The sequence below is a fragment of the Pundamilia nyererei genome, unplaced genomic scaffold (genome assembly GCF_000239375.1).
Source record: "Pundamilia nyererei isolate P.nyererei 1_Seehausen unplaced genomic scaffold, PunNye1.0 scaffold00002, whole genome shotgun sequence".
NCBI classification, from domain to species: Eukaryota; Metazoa; Chordata; class Actinopteri; order Cichliformes; family Cichlidae; genus Pundamilia; species Pundamilia nyererei.
The window spans coordinates 1,354,412-1,369,445 of record NW_005187403.1 but is presented as its reverse complement, the minus strand read 5'-3'; the positions used below and the strand labels follow the sequence as shown (position 1 = coordinate 1,369,445).

General features: G+C 41.8%; 2 protein-coding genes across 2 annotated transcripts; one reads left to right on the top strand and one right to left on the bottom strand.

Moving 5' to 3' along the window:
- Positions 1-6: 6 nt before the first annotated feature.
- Positions 7-4,804, bottom strand: mzt2b (mitotic spindle organizing protein 2B). Its single transcript, XM_005720082.1, has 5 exons — positions 4,722-4,804; positions 4,335-4,520; positions 4,093-4,253; positions 2,926-3,063; positions 7-458 (listed from the first exon to the last, which is right to left on the bottom strand). The coding sequence occupies exons 2-5, from the start codon at positions 4,508-4,510 to the stop codon at positions 310-312; spliced, it is 624 nt and encodes a 207-aa protein (XP_005720139.1). The 5' UTR covers positions 4,511-4,520; positions 4,722-4,804; the 3' UTR covers positions 7-309.
- Positions 4,805-4,986: 182 nt separating this feature from the next.
- On the top strand, positions 4,987-14,989 carry trim23 (tripartite motif containing 23). Its single transcript, XM_005720083.1, has 11 exons — positions 4,987-5,264; positions 5,886-6,048; positions 6,460-6,581; positions 6,671-6,949; positions 7,041-7,223; positions 7,305-7,520; positions 7,664-7,798; positions 7,916-8,045; positions 8,162-8,272; positions 12,593-12,717; positions 12,796-14,989. Exons 1-11 carry the CDS (start codon positions 5,064-5,066, stop codon positions 12,973-12,975), a joined length of 1,845 nt encoding a protein of 614 aa, XP_005720140.1. The 5' UTR covers positions 4,987-5,063; the 3' UTR covers positions 12,976-14,989.
- The last annotated feature ends 45 nt before the right edge of the window (positions 14,990-15,034 follow it).

Here is a 15,034-nt window from a genome sequence, read left to right as displayed (position 1 = left end):
TTTTTTTTTTACATCAATGACACTTGATTAAGCGATGTAGGCAGCTTTAATTTTTCAATACAGCAGACACTCCCTCATAACATATCTTACAGTTAATTGTCGGTGTCTGAACCACATAAAAAGATTAACACTGATTATTTACACCAACCATTCATCTTTTAAAAGGAGGAGGAAAATGATACCAGAACACCTATATTTATTTGTAATCTAGGTAAACCAGTCCTTTAAGATGTAAAACAGAGAAACGTACACACAAGTTAAACGTAAAGTAACCTACATATTTACAAATGGCCTCCAACTGCCAGAGTTTTAGGTCGAGTTTATCTGTGAGGAAGAACTGCTGCTGCCGGAGCTCTTGGTTTTCTGCCCTCTAGTGGCACTGGGCTGCCGCTGCACTCTCTGGCTGGAAGCCTCCCTGCTCTTCTCACTGTGGCTGGTACCGGCTTTACTGCGTACTCCTGAAACGAAGCAAACAAGAAAATGCACTCAGGGAAAGGAGGAAATAAATGTTTAGGTAACTGTTATAGGACTGCTTCGCATATACCATGCAAAATGGAAATGATAATGACGGGGAATGAGAAAGTGCAGCTGATAAAACAGCTCGTTTTCTTATATACTTGACAGTATGCCACAACAGCACTGCGCACTAACTATGAAGTGGCGAAAAAGTGCCCTCAGAAATTATGAACTGCAAATATAGCATGTGTCGAGAGACCTGACTATTTTACTGGTGAAGGAAGAAAATAATTTTTTTTAAATTTTATTTTATTATTTTTCAGCACAACTGAAGAATAGAGATCCCGAAAAACCCGAACTCTCTTTAGCTGTTTATTTAAGTAGTCTTCAAGAACATTTCTCTAGGCTTCTGAAGAACATTTGTTTTCTTCTCTGTCGAGATGATTCAATACCACTTCAATAATGGTGAGGTCAGAGTTTTAAGGAGGCCAATCCATGACCGATTTGTGTTCTAGTTTGTGTTTTTCTATCCAGGTATGATTGTGTGCATTGGCAGTATGTCTGGGCTCACTGCCATGTGGGAAAAATAAACCTGTTGCCAGCTAGATTTCTTTCTTTCTTTTAGCTTTCCAGATGGGATCAAAAACTGACGGTACTTTCTATGTTCTCAATTCAAGAGAATATTTTGACACGATTATTTAAAGTTTCACATTTGATTCATCACTCTATAAGACCTGATGCCACTGATTTTCAGTCTAGGTCTTTTGAAATATGGCATACCTCTGCATTTTCTCTGTTTCCCTTCCTTAAGAATGGCTTCTTGATGGCCACACGTTCCACTGAGCATATTTCAAATGAGGCTTCAGCAAAGAGTAGATGGATCAGCTGAAGGGCCAGATCCACCTCTCAGGTCCTGTGTCAGTTCTTTCTGGAACTTTTTCCCTATGTCTTAAACACATGACTGTCAGATACTGTCCATGTACCGCAGACAGTTTTCTGACCCGCCAACTTCTTGTTTTGTCCTTCACTTCTCCAATGTTAACTTTGGCATTTTTTAAAGATCCAGACAAAGAATTGTTTTCTTGAATATTTTACAGGTCAGTTTCAACTGGCTCAACAGGAAAGAAAAATAAATTAATCACACCTTTAAAAATGATCAACTACAAGGACTGGACTGAAAAGGAGTGAAAAAGCAGTCAAAGGAAAACTCTGAAGGACCTTTAGAAAGCCTGGAGCAATATTTCTTAAGACCACTTTAAAAAAAATACTGGAAATTACCAGTACTACCCCTCAGATTCCTAGAAGACATGCCTACAGAATCAATTTCAAAACCCTACGTCATTATATTCTTGAAAAACCTTTAGGTCAAGGTTAGTGAGATTAAAACTCACCCGAGATTTTTAGTAGATACACCTATGGTATCAATTTGAAGGTGCTATGTCACTTCGTTCTCAAGTTATTGCATTCACAAACTTAAGTGTCTACACTGCCCTCCCACCCAGCTACACTGCCCTCCCACCCAGCTACACTGCCCTCCCACCCACCGAGCTGGGTGGGAGGGCAGCAATATCCCATAAGCCTTAGCAAAAATAATAATACAGGAAAAAAAAAAAAAAATTGTTCCAGCTGATAGTGATATTGTTCATTGTTTTTGTTTTACAAAAAAGTATTTCTATAGCGTTTATACTCTCCATTTGTACTATAATCACAGATTTTAGCATTCTTTTTTACTTTGAAAGTGCTTCTTCAAGTTAAAGTTCTGTATGTGTGTGTGTGTGTGTGTGTGTGTGTGTGTGTGTATATATATATATATATATAGCTAAACTGATATAACCATTTAGAAATACAAAATCCAGCCGTTGGGGTTGATTAGGGTTAAGGTTCTTAGCAAGTCAAATGTTTAATCTGTTATTTAAAAAGTCATAAAAAGCTTGGTGTTCGCACACTTTTCTCTGCTTTATTTGTCAAGTTTAAGTTTCTGACCATTTATACTGAAGAAGACTTCTTCAGTAAGTGAAATCCTGAAAATAGAACTCAGTAAGTGCATATTGTATGAACCAAGTCAAGATCCTCTTTTCTTGTTTCGTCACAGGTTAACCATCACACAGCAACATAAAAGACTTTTTTTTTTTTAAACTTGTAAATTCAAGCTACTCTTGTGTAAAAGAGTCAATAAAAAGAGTACTTCAGAGTTTCTTTTTTAACTTTCTAGCCACTTAAAAACAAAGGGGGGAAAAAATCCACTGCACGGTGAATAAATCTCCTTGAGTATGAAAACATCCAAGGGCAAATTCAATTTTTGCGATCCACACACAATTGCATGCATGCACATATAACGAAAGCACAGCATGCAGTTTTTTTTCCAAAATCCTGCTCCATATCAAATGGCACATAAATACAACTTTTGTTAATGAGAAAGGCAAGCAAGTGGGCAGATGGAGGTGAAGGACAGAGTGCAGCAAAAGGGACCTTGAGAGTGAGGAGAACTAGTGTCTTGGGGGCCGTAGACCACAATCTTAGTGTTGACCCTTGTGGCTCTGGGGCCTGCTGCTGTGGGGGGAGCTGCGGCAGGTTTAGGGCTCTTTCCAGAGGCCAAAGAGTCCTCTTCTTCAGGAAACAAGACACACAGAAAAAAAGACAGAAAGGAAAGAACTGACCGGGATAGAGAGGAAATCAGAAAAGCCTGCAACACAGTGAGGATGAGCAATTTGTAGATGAGTTTGCATGAATGCCCTCCTTTTATGTGGAAAACTGTGCTGTGTGGGGTGAAGTGAAGATTGGATTTAGTTAGTGAGGTAGGGTAAGGGAAGAGTGCAGCACAGAACCTCTGCTACAGCACGTACAGAACTTAAATGGAGGAATGTGATTATTTCACACACTTAAAAAGCAAAGAGAGGAGCAAAGAAAGAATATAACATAAATTGTTAGAAAAAAAAACTTTAACATTCTGAGTCTTTGCATCAAAAATCATATCTGTAGCCACACACACTCTTCTTCCTCCATGGATCGGACTTCTTTGTCCAGCATATCTCACAGATGTTCGATTAGACTGAGATTTGGGAATTTTGATAGTTTATACAACAATAGTTTATATATCGATTTAAAAAAAAAAAACGACATACATAATTTATGCTAATATAATAATGATTTGTGGCATAACTATGCTACACTTTACAAAAAACAGTGATGAGTTCTTTCTCCTTCTAGCCTTGGCTTTCATTAAAGGTGCAGGGTTTTATATTGCCAAAAATATGAACCCACAATGATTAAAAAGAGCAAAACACATCCTGAACTTTTCTGACTTTCAGAGGGTTAAACTGTAGGTGACAAATGACAGCCCTCTTTTCCAAAGTCAATTGTGACCTAGGGGGTGATATCTGAATCTTAACTAGTGTTTGTGGCTGCTGCATCCTGGACTGACCAATGGTGGGTTACGAAGACCCAACACAGGGAGAAAACAGGAACGGACTACAATAAGGCAGTATACATGGGGAGACTAAAACTTCCCAGCCTGATTTCTGCAATGTTTCTTAGTTAAAAGAAGGTAGACTATGTGAGCTGAAAGATAGTCAACATTTAAATGACAAATATACATATACTTTCAGTTGCATTACATCCCATTCTTCAGATACTAACCTCTGGCTTCTGTGTGCGCTGTGGTCATGCTTGTGGTGTGGGCGCCAGCTGAAGGGTCTCCACCACAGCTTTCAGCTACCCTCTGTCCTGCACACATTGCCTTCAAGGTCTGGAAGACTGCTTGAGGAGCCACATTCATCTTCAGCAAGTCCACTATGATTCTGTGAGGAGGAGGAAGGGGGTGAGGACATAAAACCATGGTCTTCCATGTAACCCACAGATAAGCCTATTATTAGACATACTTAAAAACCTCCTGATCCACAGTAATTCCTGCAGCCTGAGTAAGTTCGAACAGCTCAATTTCTTCGGCGCTGAGGACTTTCTTCTTCTTTATTGCATATTTCTGCACGTTAGATGTGACAACCAGCGCAGGGGAGTCAGGGGCGGAAGGAATCGTTTGTTGTGCTTGTTGAGACATCACTAATGAACTGAGGGGTTAGATTAAATAAGAAAGTAAAATAAGGTGCAATGACTAAAAGACAATACAGTGTAAACAATGAGAAACACGGCGTAAGTGAACTTCCTCTCCGAATGAAAAATATCAAAATTTATCAAAAATATAACCACAATGAGACTTAAATGATTAACACAGCAAACGCCTGGTTCCTTACAATTAAAATTATACCTACCATTACGAGCGCAATGCTCAACGTTTAGTCGCTTCTGTTTGAGCCAAGCGTGACGCGCCAAAAATACGTCATTGTCATGCGTTTCATACGTAATCCTCTCAAAAATGAAATAAAATTAAAAAAGTATGTTTTAAAAAGTTACATTATTCAGTTGTCCGTCACGTCTTCATTTAAGATTTTAAATCCGTGCTTTAAAACCCCATATTAATTTTAAAAACTCTTTCCAGGAGAAAATCTTGCCGCTACTCAGCTATTTTCAAACGCCCCTGGTTATTTTTGGGGGCAGGGTATTTTTTCGTAAATTGAACATAAATGACTGTAAATCTATAGGCACGGTAGCCTATGCTAGTAGAGATGCTGAAAGAGCGAAAAAGAACAAAACCGGAAGTGCTTCTGGGGATTGTCCTCTCAAACCTGCTCGGGTCTCTGCGCCGTCGTCCAAGAATGGCCGCTGCTGCAGCAGGAATAAACAAGCAGGGCGCCGTAGCGACGATGGAGCCCTGTATCCGACACGGGAGAGGAGCTAATGGGAGCACGGTTAAGGTTGTAATGTTGTCACTGCAATCTTAGATCCAACTACATGTCGATCGGTGGTGTTTGGCTATTTTGTTATGTTGAGCGAATGACCGACATCAGGCTTGCCTCTGACGCTTTTGATTTTGGGCGAACGCTGCTGCGTTGGCGTCGTTGGCAGGAGGATGTCAGAGCTTTATTTTATAGATCGGACCAGAGTCATGTGTAAACACTGTTTCACAAGACGATCTTTTTTTAGCGCTGCATTATAAACTTAGACTGGTGCACGTTGACATGGCTGGTATTTGTGCCCGCATCATGCTAGCAGATGAGCTGGCTGGTCTTCCGTCGGTAGTTGGCGTCAGTGCTAGCTGTTGTTCACTGCTGCAGCTCCTCTGTGAGGGAGCCCAGCTCAGAGTGTGATCGTGTCAGAAGATGCTTTTCGTACTGCTTTCAATGTATTCACTTAAAGATCACTGAAAGTAGAAATCAGAAGTGTTATCCAGCTGTAACTCTACAAGTCAAGATGACTGCATCCGACTAGTTATTGTTCTGTCTGAGACCTTATAGAGCATCTCTCTGCAGTAACCCAGAAGCATCTGTACCCTCCTGTGATCGGGTGCTTTAATACTGGTATTGGTTTATTTGCAGGTGCTGGAATGTGGTGTTTGTGAGGATGTCTTCTCTCTCCAGGGGGACAAGGTCCCTCGTCTTCTGCTCTGCGGCCACACAGTGTGCCACGACTGTCTAACCCGGTTGCCCCTCCATGGCAGAGCGGTCCGCTGCCCCTTTGACAGGCAGGTCACTGAGCTGGGTGAGTGATGTCATCACGCTTTCCAGCATCGTGTATATAGCGGACACTATATGTGTAATACCTGCTATATAAATCGTTGTAGGTGAAATTCAGTGGCTGAATCCTGAGACTGATCGTTCTTCTAAAAACAAGAGCATAAAAGAGCTTTCAAAACCAACTAAGAACCTTAGAACAACATCCTGTGATCTGCACATTTCTCTTTATTTGACTTCATGCAAGCCCCATTAAAAAAAGAGACTTTTACCCAGAAGTTGTGAAAAATTGAAGTTGTCTTTATTACAGAAAACATTATTCTTGCTGCGGAAATCCATCATCCAGTTGAGGCTAAGGGTGTTTTTGAGGGCATGGAGCTCTACAGTACTTGCATTATTTGCCTTTCAAAGTGAGTTTGCTTTCTTCACATTTGCTTAGGGGACTCTGGAGTTTGGGGTCTAAAGAAAAACTTTGCTCTGCTTGAACTCTTGGAGAGACTCCAGAATGGAGCGACTAACCAGTCAGGAATGGCAGAGGACGCCTTGAAAGGCATGGGAGAAGTAAGGCAGCTATGATTTTACTGATAAGAGATGTGTCACCTTCACACCTTCTGCATGCTTTATCCTCAATCCATCTTTTTATAAACTAGTGTATAATTCGCTGCGACGAGGATGAGAGCCACACAGCCTCCATGTACTGTACCGTGTGTGCCACCCACCTGTGTGGCGAGTGCTCTCAGCTCACCCACTCCACTCGCACACTGGCCAAACACCGGCGGGTGCCACTGGCTGATAAGCCCCACGAGAAGACCTTGTGCCCTCAGCATCAGGTCCATGCCATCGAGTTTGTCTGCCTGGAGGAAGCTTGTCAGTCCGGGCCCCTCATGTGCTGTGTATGTAAGGAGTACGGCAAGCACCAGGGCCATAAGGTAGCTGGAAAACTTGTTCCCATATTCGATATAGTCACTGAAAAAGATATGGTTATATATATATGTTATATTGCCCTATTTTCCCTAACAGCATGCTGTTCTTGAGACTGAAGCCAATCAGATTCGTGCATCCATTCTGGACATGGCCCACTGTATCCGAACCTTCACAGAGGAGGTATCCGAGTACTCGAGGAAGTTGGTGGGCATCGTGCAGCAGATAGAAGGTGGCGAGCAGATAGTTGAGGATGGAGTAGGCATGGCACACACTGAACATGTAAGACAAAGGGCTTCTTAATAAAACACGAATGATCATGCTTCTGTTTTGGCTCTTAGATCTTTCCCATGTGTGCTTCAGGTCCCCGGCACAGCAGAGAGCGCCCGCTCCTGCGTCCGAGCTTACTTTGCAGATCTGCACGAGACCCTGTGTCGGCAGGAGGAGATGGCGCTGAGCGTGGTGGACGCCCATGTAAGGGAGAGGCTCATCTGGCTGAGGCAGCAGCAGGAGGATATGACCATCCTGCTGTCTCAGGTGTCCACCGCCTGCCTGCACTGTGAGAAAACACTTCAGCAGGTAGGAGATGTGAGGAGTACTGGTGAGTTTAGGAACTTGTTTCTTTCTTTTCCTCACCCCAATTAAGATCAAAGCTGTGGTGATTTTGGGGAAATGCTTGCGTAATGCCGTTAAAGGTGTGATGTGCGTTGCTTATCTTTTAGGACGACTGCAGAGTTGTTCTGGCAAAGCAGGAGATCAACTGTTTGCTGGAGACGCTTCAGAAGCAGCAACACCAGTTCACTGAGCTGGCAGATCACATTCAGCTGGATGCCGGCATCCCAGTCACCTTCACTAAGGTACACGCTGTCGCTGCTCATAGAAATTTGCTTCTGTAAACCAAATGTGTCGCAAAAAATGGAAAGGCCTTGGGTTTTCCTATAAATGTAGTAATGACACTGAAAATGTCTTTTCAGGACAACAGGGTCCACATTGGTCCAAAGATGGAGATCCGCGTAGTGACTCTGGGGCTCGATGGCGCTGGAAAAACCACCATCCTATTCAAGCTGAAACAAGACGAGTTCATGCAGCCCATCCCAACCATTGGTAAATGCACTTGCAGTTTAATGGTTCACAGAGTCACTTTAGAGTCAGGATAATACAAGTCTTTCTTTTTTTTTAATATTATCCTATATAAAGCTTGCTTTTGATCTTTGTCCAAGGTTTCAATGTGGAGACGGTTGAATATAAGAACCTAAAATTCACCATCTGGGATGTGGGTGGGAAGCACAAGCTCAGACCCCTCTGGAAACACTATTATCTAAACACTCAAGGTATGTTTTGTGCTTTCTGTGCTTTGGATATTTATAGCATGTTCTTGGATTTAACTAGTACTTTTGTGTGACTTGGACCACTGACAGGTGAAGTGAATAACTTGGAGCATCTAGTTAAATGCACAGTTTAGCTGGGAAATCTTGGCTTTGTGTGTATTTCACTTTGACGCTCACAGACTGTATATAAAAGACAAATGTAGTCACGGTGCCCATTGGGTCCAGTTTTAAGGCAGAAGTGAGGTCCAGCAGAGAGCTGATTGCAGGTGGTGTGGATACCCAAGTTTGTGAGGCGATGTAGGATTTTTAAAGTCATTCAATACTGTATTTGCATCTGCTGAAAACCTCTGGGAGTTTTAATCTTGGTAACACTGACTTTAATAGCAAGGTCAGTGGTCAACTTTCAGAAAATAGCATATGATTTTCAAACATCCATTTATCCATCTGCTAGGTGTCTAAAGGTTTAGCACTGGTGACCACCAGTATTTTTTGAATGAAGCTCTGGAGATAGTGGATATACTTGACAAAAGATGTTGAAGATGGAGCTGTCAGCAGGGGGTATATAGGAAGTTCACAGAGAACACTCATAGATGTAGTGAAAGATGACAGGGTTAAAGTGACAGAGGAGGATGCTAGGGTAGGGTGACATGGCAGATGATCCCCTGTGGCGACCCCTAAAGGGAGTAGCCAATAGGAGTTCTCTACAGATTGACTCAATTTCATAGGCAGGCTCAAGGGTGTGGTGCCAGTGAGAGGTCAAATGCACTGTGATGTAAGGAAACACCAGCAAATGGAAGAAAAAAAAACTGTCCAAAAACACACAACCGAAATGAAAATAAACACAACAAAATATCTTTACGGCGACAATAATGTGACTGAACAGCTGCAGAAGTGACAGAAACCAAAACATGTGTAGGGTTGAAACGAAACACATGTAAAAGAAGGGGAAGATTCATCAGTGATTTGAGGGAGAAAATGTTGCATTGTAGTGTTTGTTACAATCACATAACTCACATAATACTCTCGATACATGTTTGCTATTAGCCGTCACTTTCGCAGCAGTTCCATCACATTATCGTCTCCCCAAAAACACTTCCGTTTAGTTTTGTGATTTAAAGAAAAAAGTTAATTCTTTTATTGATTGATTTTTGGTGTGAGCTTTGCACAATTTGTTTCTATTTCCATTGTGTCTTATTGAAATTATGTTTTGTGAGCTTTTGTAGCGTTTTTCTTGTTGCTTGTGTTTTGTAAGTTCCAGTTTGTTTGACCTCTTAGGGCCAAAGTACAAGTGGCTATTTGAGTTACTTCAGTTTTTTGAAGCTCTGAGTTTGCTTCATTTTTCAGCCCTATAAACTGCTGCTTTGTGCCAGCTTCTTAAACATTTTTTAACAATTCCTCCTGCCACGGTCTAAAAACTGTTCCGGTATGGCTCCGGGCATACAACAAAGAGCATAAGGCACTGACCGAGAATCCAAACTCCCCAGATCCCTATCCAATCAAAGGTCTGTGGAACAAGCCTGATCCATGGTGGCCCTATCTCCCCACCCAAAAGATCCTAGCTAATGTCCCAGTGCATGATTCCACAGACACTGGGACTGTATCTGACTGTTCAGAGCTGTATTAGTGTGTGATTTTACTGTTTCCCTCGATCAGTGTATGTTGACTTTAAGGTTTCTGAGAAACATTTGATCCCTATCATGTCACTAAAGCATTGCAGGTTTGAAGGAAAAATCATTGTTGTTCATGTTCATGTTCATGTTTTTCGCAGCCATCTACTTCTAACCCACAGTACTGTGTAAAGTGATGGAATCATTAATGTTGTTACACTGTATCCTCTGCAGACCTGAAATATCTCCGGGAAATGTCAAGGCAATCCATCAGATAGTTGACATTTATGGTACAGACTGAACCATAAATGTCAACCTCTTTGTGGTGTGAGCGGAAAAGTCAGAGGATCACCAAAGTCAGCCGGTTTCATCCTTCGGGATCCATGCATATCAAACCAAAAAAAAGAACGGCTGACAGTGGCCACTGATGGGTTAAGGGAAATCACGGCACACCACAGAGTGATTGGTCAGACAACAGACCACAATAGTCTAGAGGTACTAGTAAAAGAGAGATTTTTTTTATTTTTTTATTTCAAATTCCTGGCGGGGTCTAAAGAGATGTCTTTGTTGCACCTTCAATCTGTGTGTGGTTTCAGCACAGGGAGGGAATTAAACAAAGTTAGAAAAATATACCAAAATGAACCCATCGGTTACATTGGCTAAATGAGAAACAGGTTGATTTACAGCCTCACTAAACTGTGAGGCCACACAGCGTGGTTCTGGCTAACAGCAAAGCAAACCCTCATTTATTTTGCAAAATTTAACATATTCCAGCTATCATGAGTTTATTAACTTTAAAGTGTAGGCATGTGAAAGGCTTGTCGTTTACTTTAAAATAAATTGAGGACAATACAAGCACACTGGCTGAAGTACATCAAGCATGGGTTCTGTTCAGAAGGAAGAATACCAGACACATTCACTTGGTCTTAACATAATCTACAAATAACCTTTGATTTATATATTAGAGAGCTCCACATTTTTTGTCTTGGACTCTACTGAAGTAGCTTTGTGCTTGACTCACAGTTTAAAATAATCCTTATTTTATGAGGTGTGGTGATGGGCCTCAGGAAGTTTTAGCTGTTTTCCTTTAAGCAGGCTTTATTGTGATCAGCTGCCCCTCAGGAACAAGATTTACGCCTCACCCACCTGCATAGCATGTGGCCATTTTTCAAACCTTTGTGGATATTGTGTTTTTACTTGATTTGTTTTTGTTTTACATTGGTTGCTTTCCATTTTTCATTTTAGGTTTTACCTTTTTGGGGTTTTAGTACATAGGACAGTAAAGACAGGAAAATGAGCCCTTACAGGTTGGCTAAATGATGCCCATGTCAGGCGGGGTTAGGGCCTCCCTGTATAATAGGCTGACTTGGTGCCAGATGTGATTAAAAAAACATAGAAGCACAGAAGCCTGTAGACAACTGTGCTGTTAGGTGCTAAGCTAAACTGTCCACAAATTCAAGTGAACAGCTCTGTCACCAGGCGCTTTGTTGCCAACATTTCAGTTGTTCACAAGCATACAAACAGTTGCATTACTGTCCTGTTGCTGGTGTTTAGTAGCAATACTTTCACCCTGGGAAGTAGCTATAGTTTCCCAGAGAGTTTGTAGTGCGGAGATCTGGTGGAAGTGTATTCCAAAGTCTTACGGGTAGGTTCTGTGTCCCATGGTAGTCGGGTGAGCAGGTATAACAGACAAAAGAGGAAATGAAAACGAGCAGAGTGGACAAAAGGGTGAGTACGTATGGAAAAGATCAGATAAATATGGAAGAGCGAGGTTATGAAGGGCTTCGAAAGTAAGAAGGAGGATCTTAAAATTGATTTGTAGGTGAACTGGAAGCCAATGGAGCTGTTTAAGAACTGTTGTTATATGTTCAGTGGATCTAATTCTGGATACAATACGAACAGCTGAATTTTGAATTAACTGCAGTTTATGGAGAGATTTATGAGGTAGACCATAGAGAAGAGAATTATAATAATATAAACAAGATGTGACAAGAGCATTGATAAGTGTGGGGGTAAAGTGGTGCTGTTTGGAGAAAGTGAGGGATGCCCAGGGATGTCCAGGCTTATTGCATGTTTGGGCCGTCTTGACATCCACTCATGAGTGTATCCACTGTGCGGCTTTTCCATGCAAACTACTCCACTGCAGGCTAGCTTGCCAGGCTAACCTGTTGGGCAGCAATCCTTTGCTGTGTGAGGCTGCTACAGCACAAGGAGAAATTGTGATGCGCAATGATTTGGCCACAATGCTGTGCAGAGACAGACCCTCAGCCCATCGCTACTGCTTTCCCGTTGCTGGAGGTCCACGGAGTATGTGAGGGTTTCCCCCCTGCTGATGTCACCCTGGGAGGTGATGCTAATGAAGTCTGAACTTTTAGCTCATAGGAAATATTTGAATTTATTTTTGTCACATTTATACCAGCATCACCCTTCACAGCATTTGTATGATGGAAGAAAGGGAAAGGCATCATAGGTCTGCTTTAACAGTAAACCAGATGTAGACAGAAGCTGCAATCTAACTGTTCTGAACTGAGCCTACTATGACTGCACTGGGGAGAAAGCACCTACTGCTCTTAACAGAAGAGGGGTGGTGTCAGCCTTTTAGTGCTACATGTACAAAACGTTGTACCCATAGCCATAGTTGTTGTCAGTCTTGATGAGAAAGGTGTACAGACCACTATTGGTAAATCTCTTTCTTTCAACTCTCATATTTGTGCAGCGGTGGTGTTTGTGATTGACAGCTGCCACCGGGACAGACTCATGGAGGCCCACAGTGAGCTGGCCAAACTGCTGACAGAGAAGGAGCTGCGAGATGCCTTGCTGCTCATCTTTGCAAATAAACAGGTAGTGTAAAGAAAAAAAAAAGACACGTAATCTTGATTAAGCTCAGATGCCAGGTTGCATCACCTGTCCACTTTACAGGACGTTCCCGGCGCTGTGTCTGTGGAGGAGATGACGGAGCTGCTAAGTCTGCACAAGCTGTGCTGTGGGAGGAGCTGGCACATTCAGGGCTGTGACGCCCGCAGCGGGATGGGCCTCCACGAGGGGCTGGATTGGCTCTCCAGACAGCTGGTAGCTGCCGGCGTCCTGGACGTCGCCTAAATGCCGCCTCCCTCCACATGCGGACTCTTTTCACTCTCCCCCCCAACCCCCTGAAATCTGAACACAAACCCCCAGCCTCTGAGCCTGGTTCATCAGTTCTCCAAAAACTTTTTAACATGAGCTTCACTACAAGGCTGCAGCTTTAAACCCGACTTCTCCACCTTTCCATCTCTGAGCACCATTGTCGGCAAAGAAAACAAAAGACGTATATATCTTCTCTAGCTTCGTAATATGGGAACTACAAATATGTCTTCAAGCCTGCCCTTCCTGCTACTCCCGACCTCTGAGAAATAGTCACTGGACCTAAATCCTGAGTTGAGACTACGTCCTCCCATCCTGCTTTATGCCTTCATGTGGCTTACACACTTCATTTTTTCTTCATAGTTTAGGTGATGAGCTGTTTATCTGGCATTTATAGCTTTTGAACTTAGGTCCAGTTAAATGTTAGACATGCTCCTTGTGCCCTGACAAAGTGAACTGTGTCTGTTTTTTCTACCCCACATGTTAACTCACCATAACCCTCCAGATATGTGACCTTGAACTAAACTAAATGCACACCGGTCCATGTTGTGATGATAGTATCATTTATGTATGCTTTTTAGTGCGCTTCAAATCGTCCTGTTTAGTCCCCTTTCAGTTTATTCCAGTACACTTGCAGGTTAAGTGAGATGGAACAGAAACATTGCTATGGTGTAAAGGGGACCTCTTATGCACACTTTCAGCTCCATAATTTTAGTCTTGGATTCAATTTGGAGTAGCTTTGCATGATTCTCAAATCAGAATACTACATAGTCATCTTATACTGGGGCTTTGGTGACAGTCTGCCCCACCACTTGGACTTTGCTCCAAAGTAAGGTTTCAAAAAGCTTTTTATTCCCCTATGGAAGTTCTAGTTATTCCACTTCCTTCCATAGATTTCAATTCAGGATTCTTTGGCTGCCACACGTCTGCAACAAGCTGTTTTCTTCTGATTCACACCCTTACACATTACACAACTGTATGCCTGCCATGACCATATTAGGATATCCTGTCACGCTGGCATCATAAAGAGCCAAACTTATTATAATGTCACCAATAACATACAAATAGCAGAAAGGAAGGAAAAGTATAATAGGTCTACTTTAAATGAACACAGTGGCTTCAAGCAGTCTAACGTTCAGATTTTGCCTGGTCATCTACCGTGAGCAATAGCAGCTGATTTTTTTCTTTGGATCTTTGTGTGCAAAGTCTTTTGTTTTGTTTTTAAGTGTGTGAACATATTTAAAAGCCACAGCGGGTAAGGTTTGGTTTGAATGTAGTGTTTTCTGTTACTAAGCAACTGTTTACTGAGCTCACTGATGAGCGGGACGAGCAGACTTTACTTTAATACAAGCTGTTGTGGGTTTAAAAAAAAAAAAAAAAGCAGAGTTTTTAAATGCACCGACTCTGCCTCTGTTTTGTTGAGCGTACTGCACGCAGAATCTGTCGACTGCACTCGTCTGCCGCCTCGCTCCAGAGTTTCCATTTGAAAGCAAATGAACCACCTGCTGTTTCTTAAGTAGACTATGAGTGTTAAGCTCAGTGCGAAAGAAAAAAAAAAAGTCGTGAAAATATTCCTCTATCCTACACAAGTTTTCTTTTATGTTTTTGTTTTTCTGGAGTGCTTTTAAGATGGTACACCGGTAATCAGCCTTCAGTAATTCTGTAATGTGAAAGTAGTGAAACGTTAAACCTAACACTTACACTTGTCTTGTTATTGAGGAACCATCATTTAAGTTTGATCTTTATTCATTGCTATGTAATGTTAACTATTTGTACTTATGTATAAAAATATTTAAACAACTACAAAAAGAAAAATGCACGTGTGAAAAGCCTTGACGCATAGTTTGCGACATCATTTCAATTTGTTTTGGGTTTTTTTGGAAACGTAGAAGCACAAAGTGCATTGAAACCTTTGTTACCAGTGGACTTGAATATGGCTTTTGTAAATTATACATAATGTGATGCTCTATAATAAATTTATTCGACTGGTAAAGTGACTGATAGTTAAAAAACACCTCAAGATGAACATTCAAAGCAC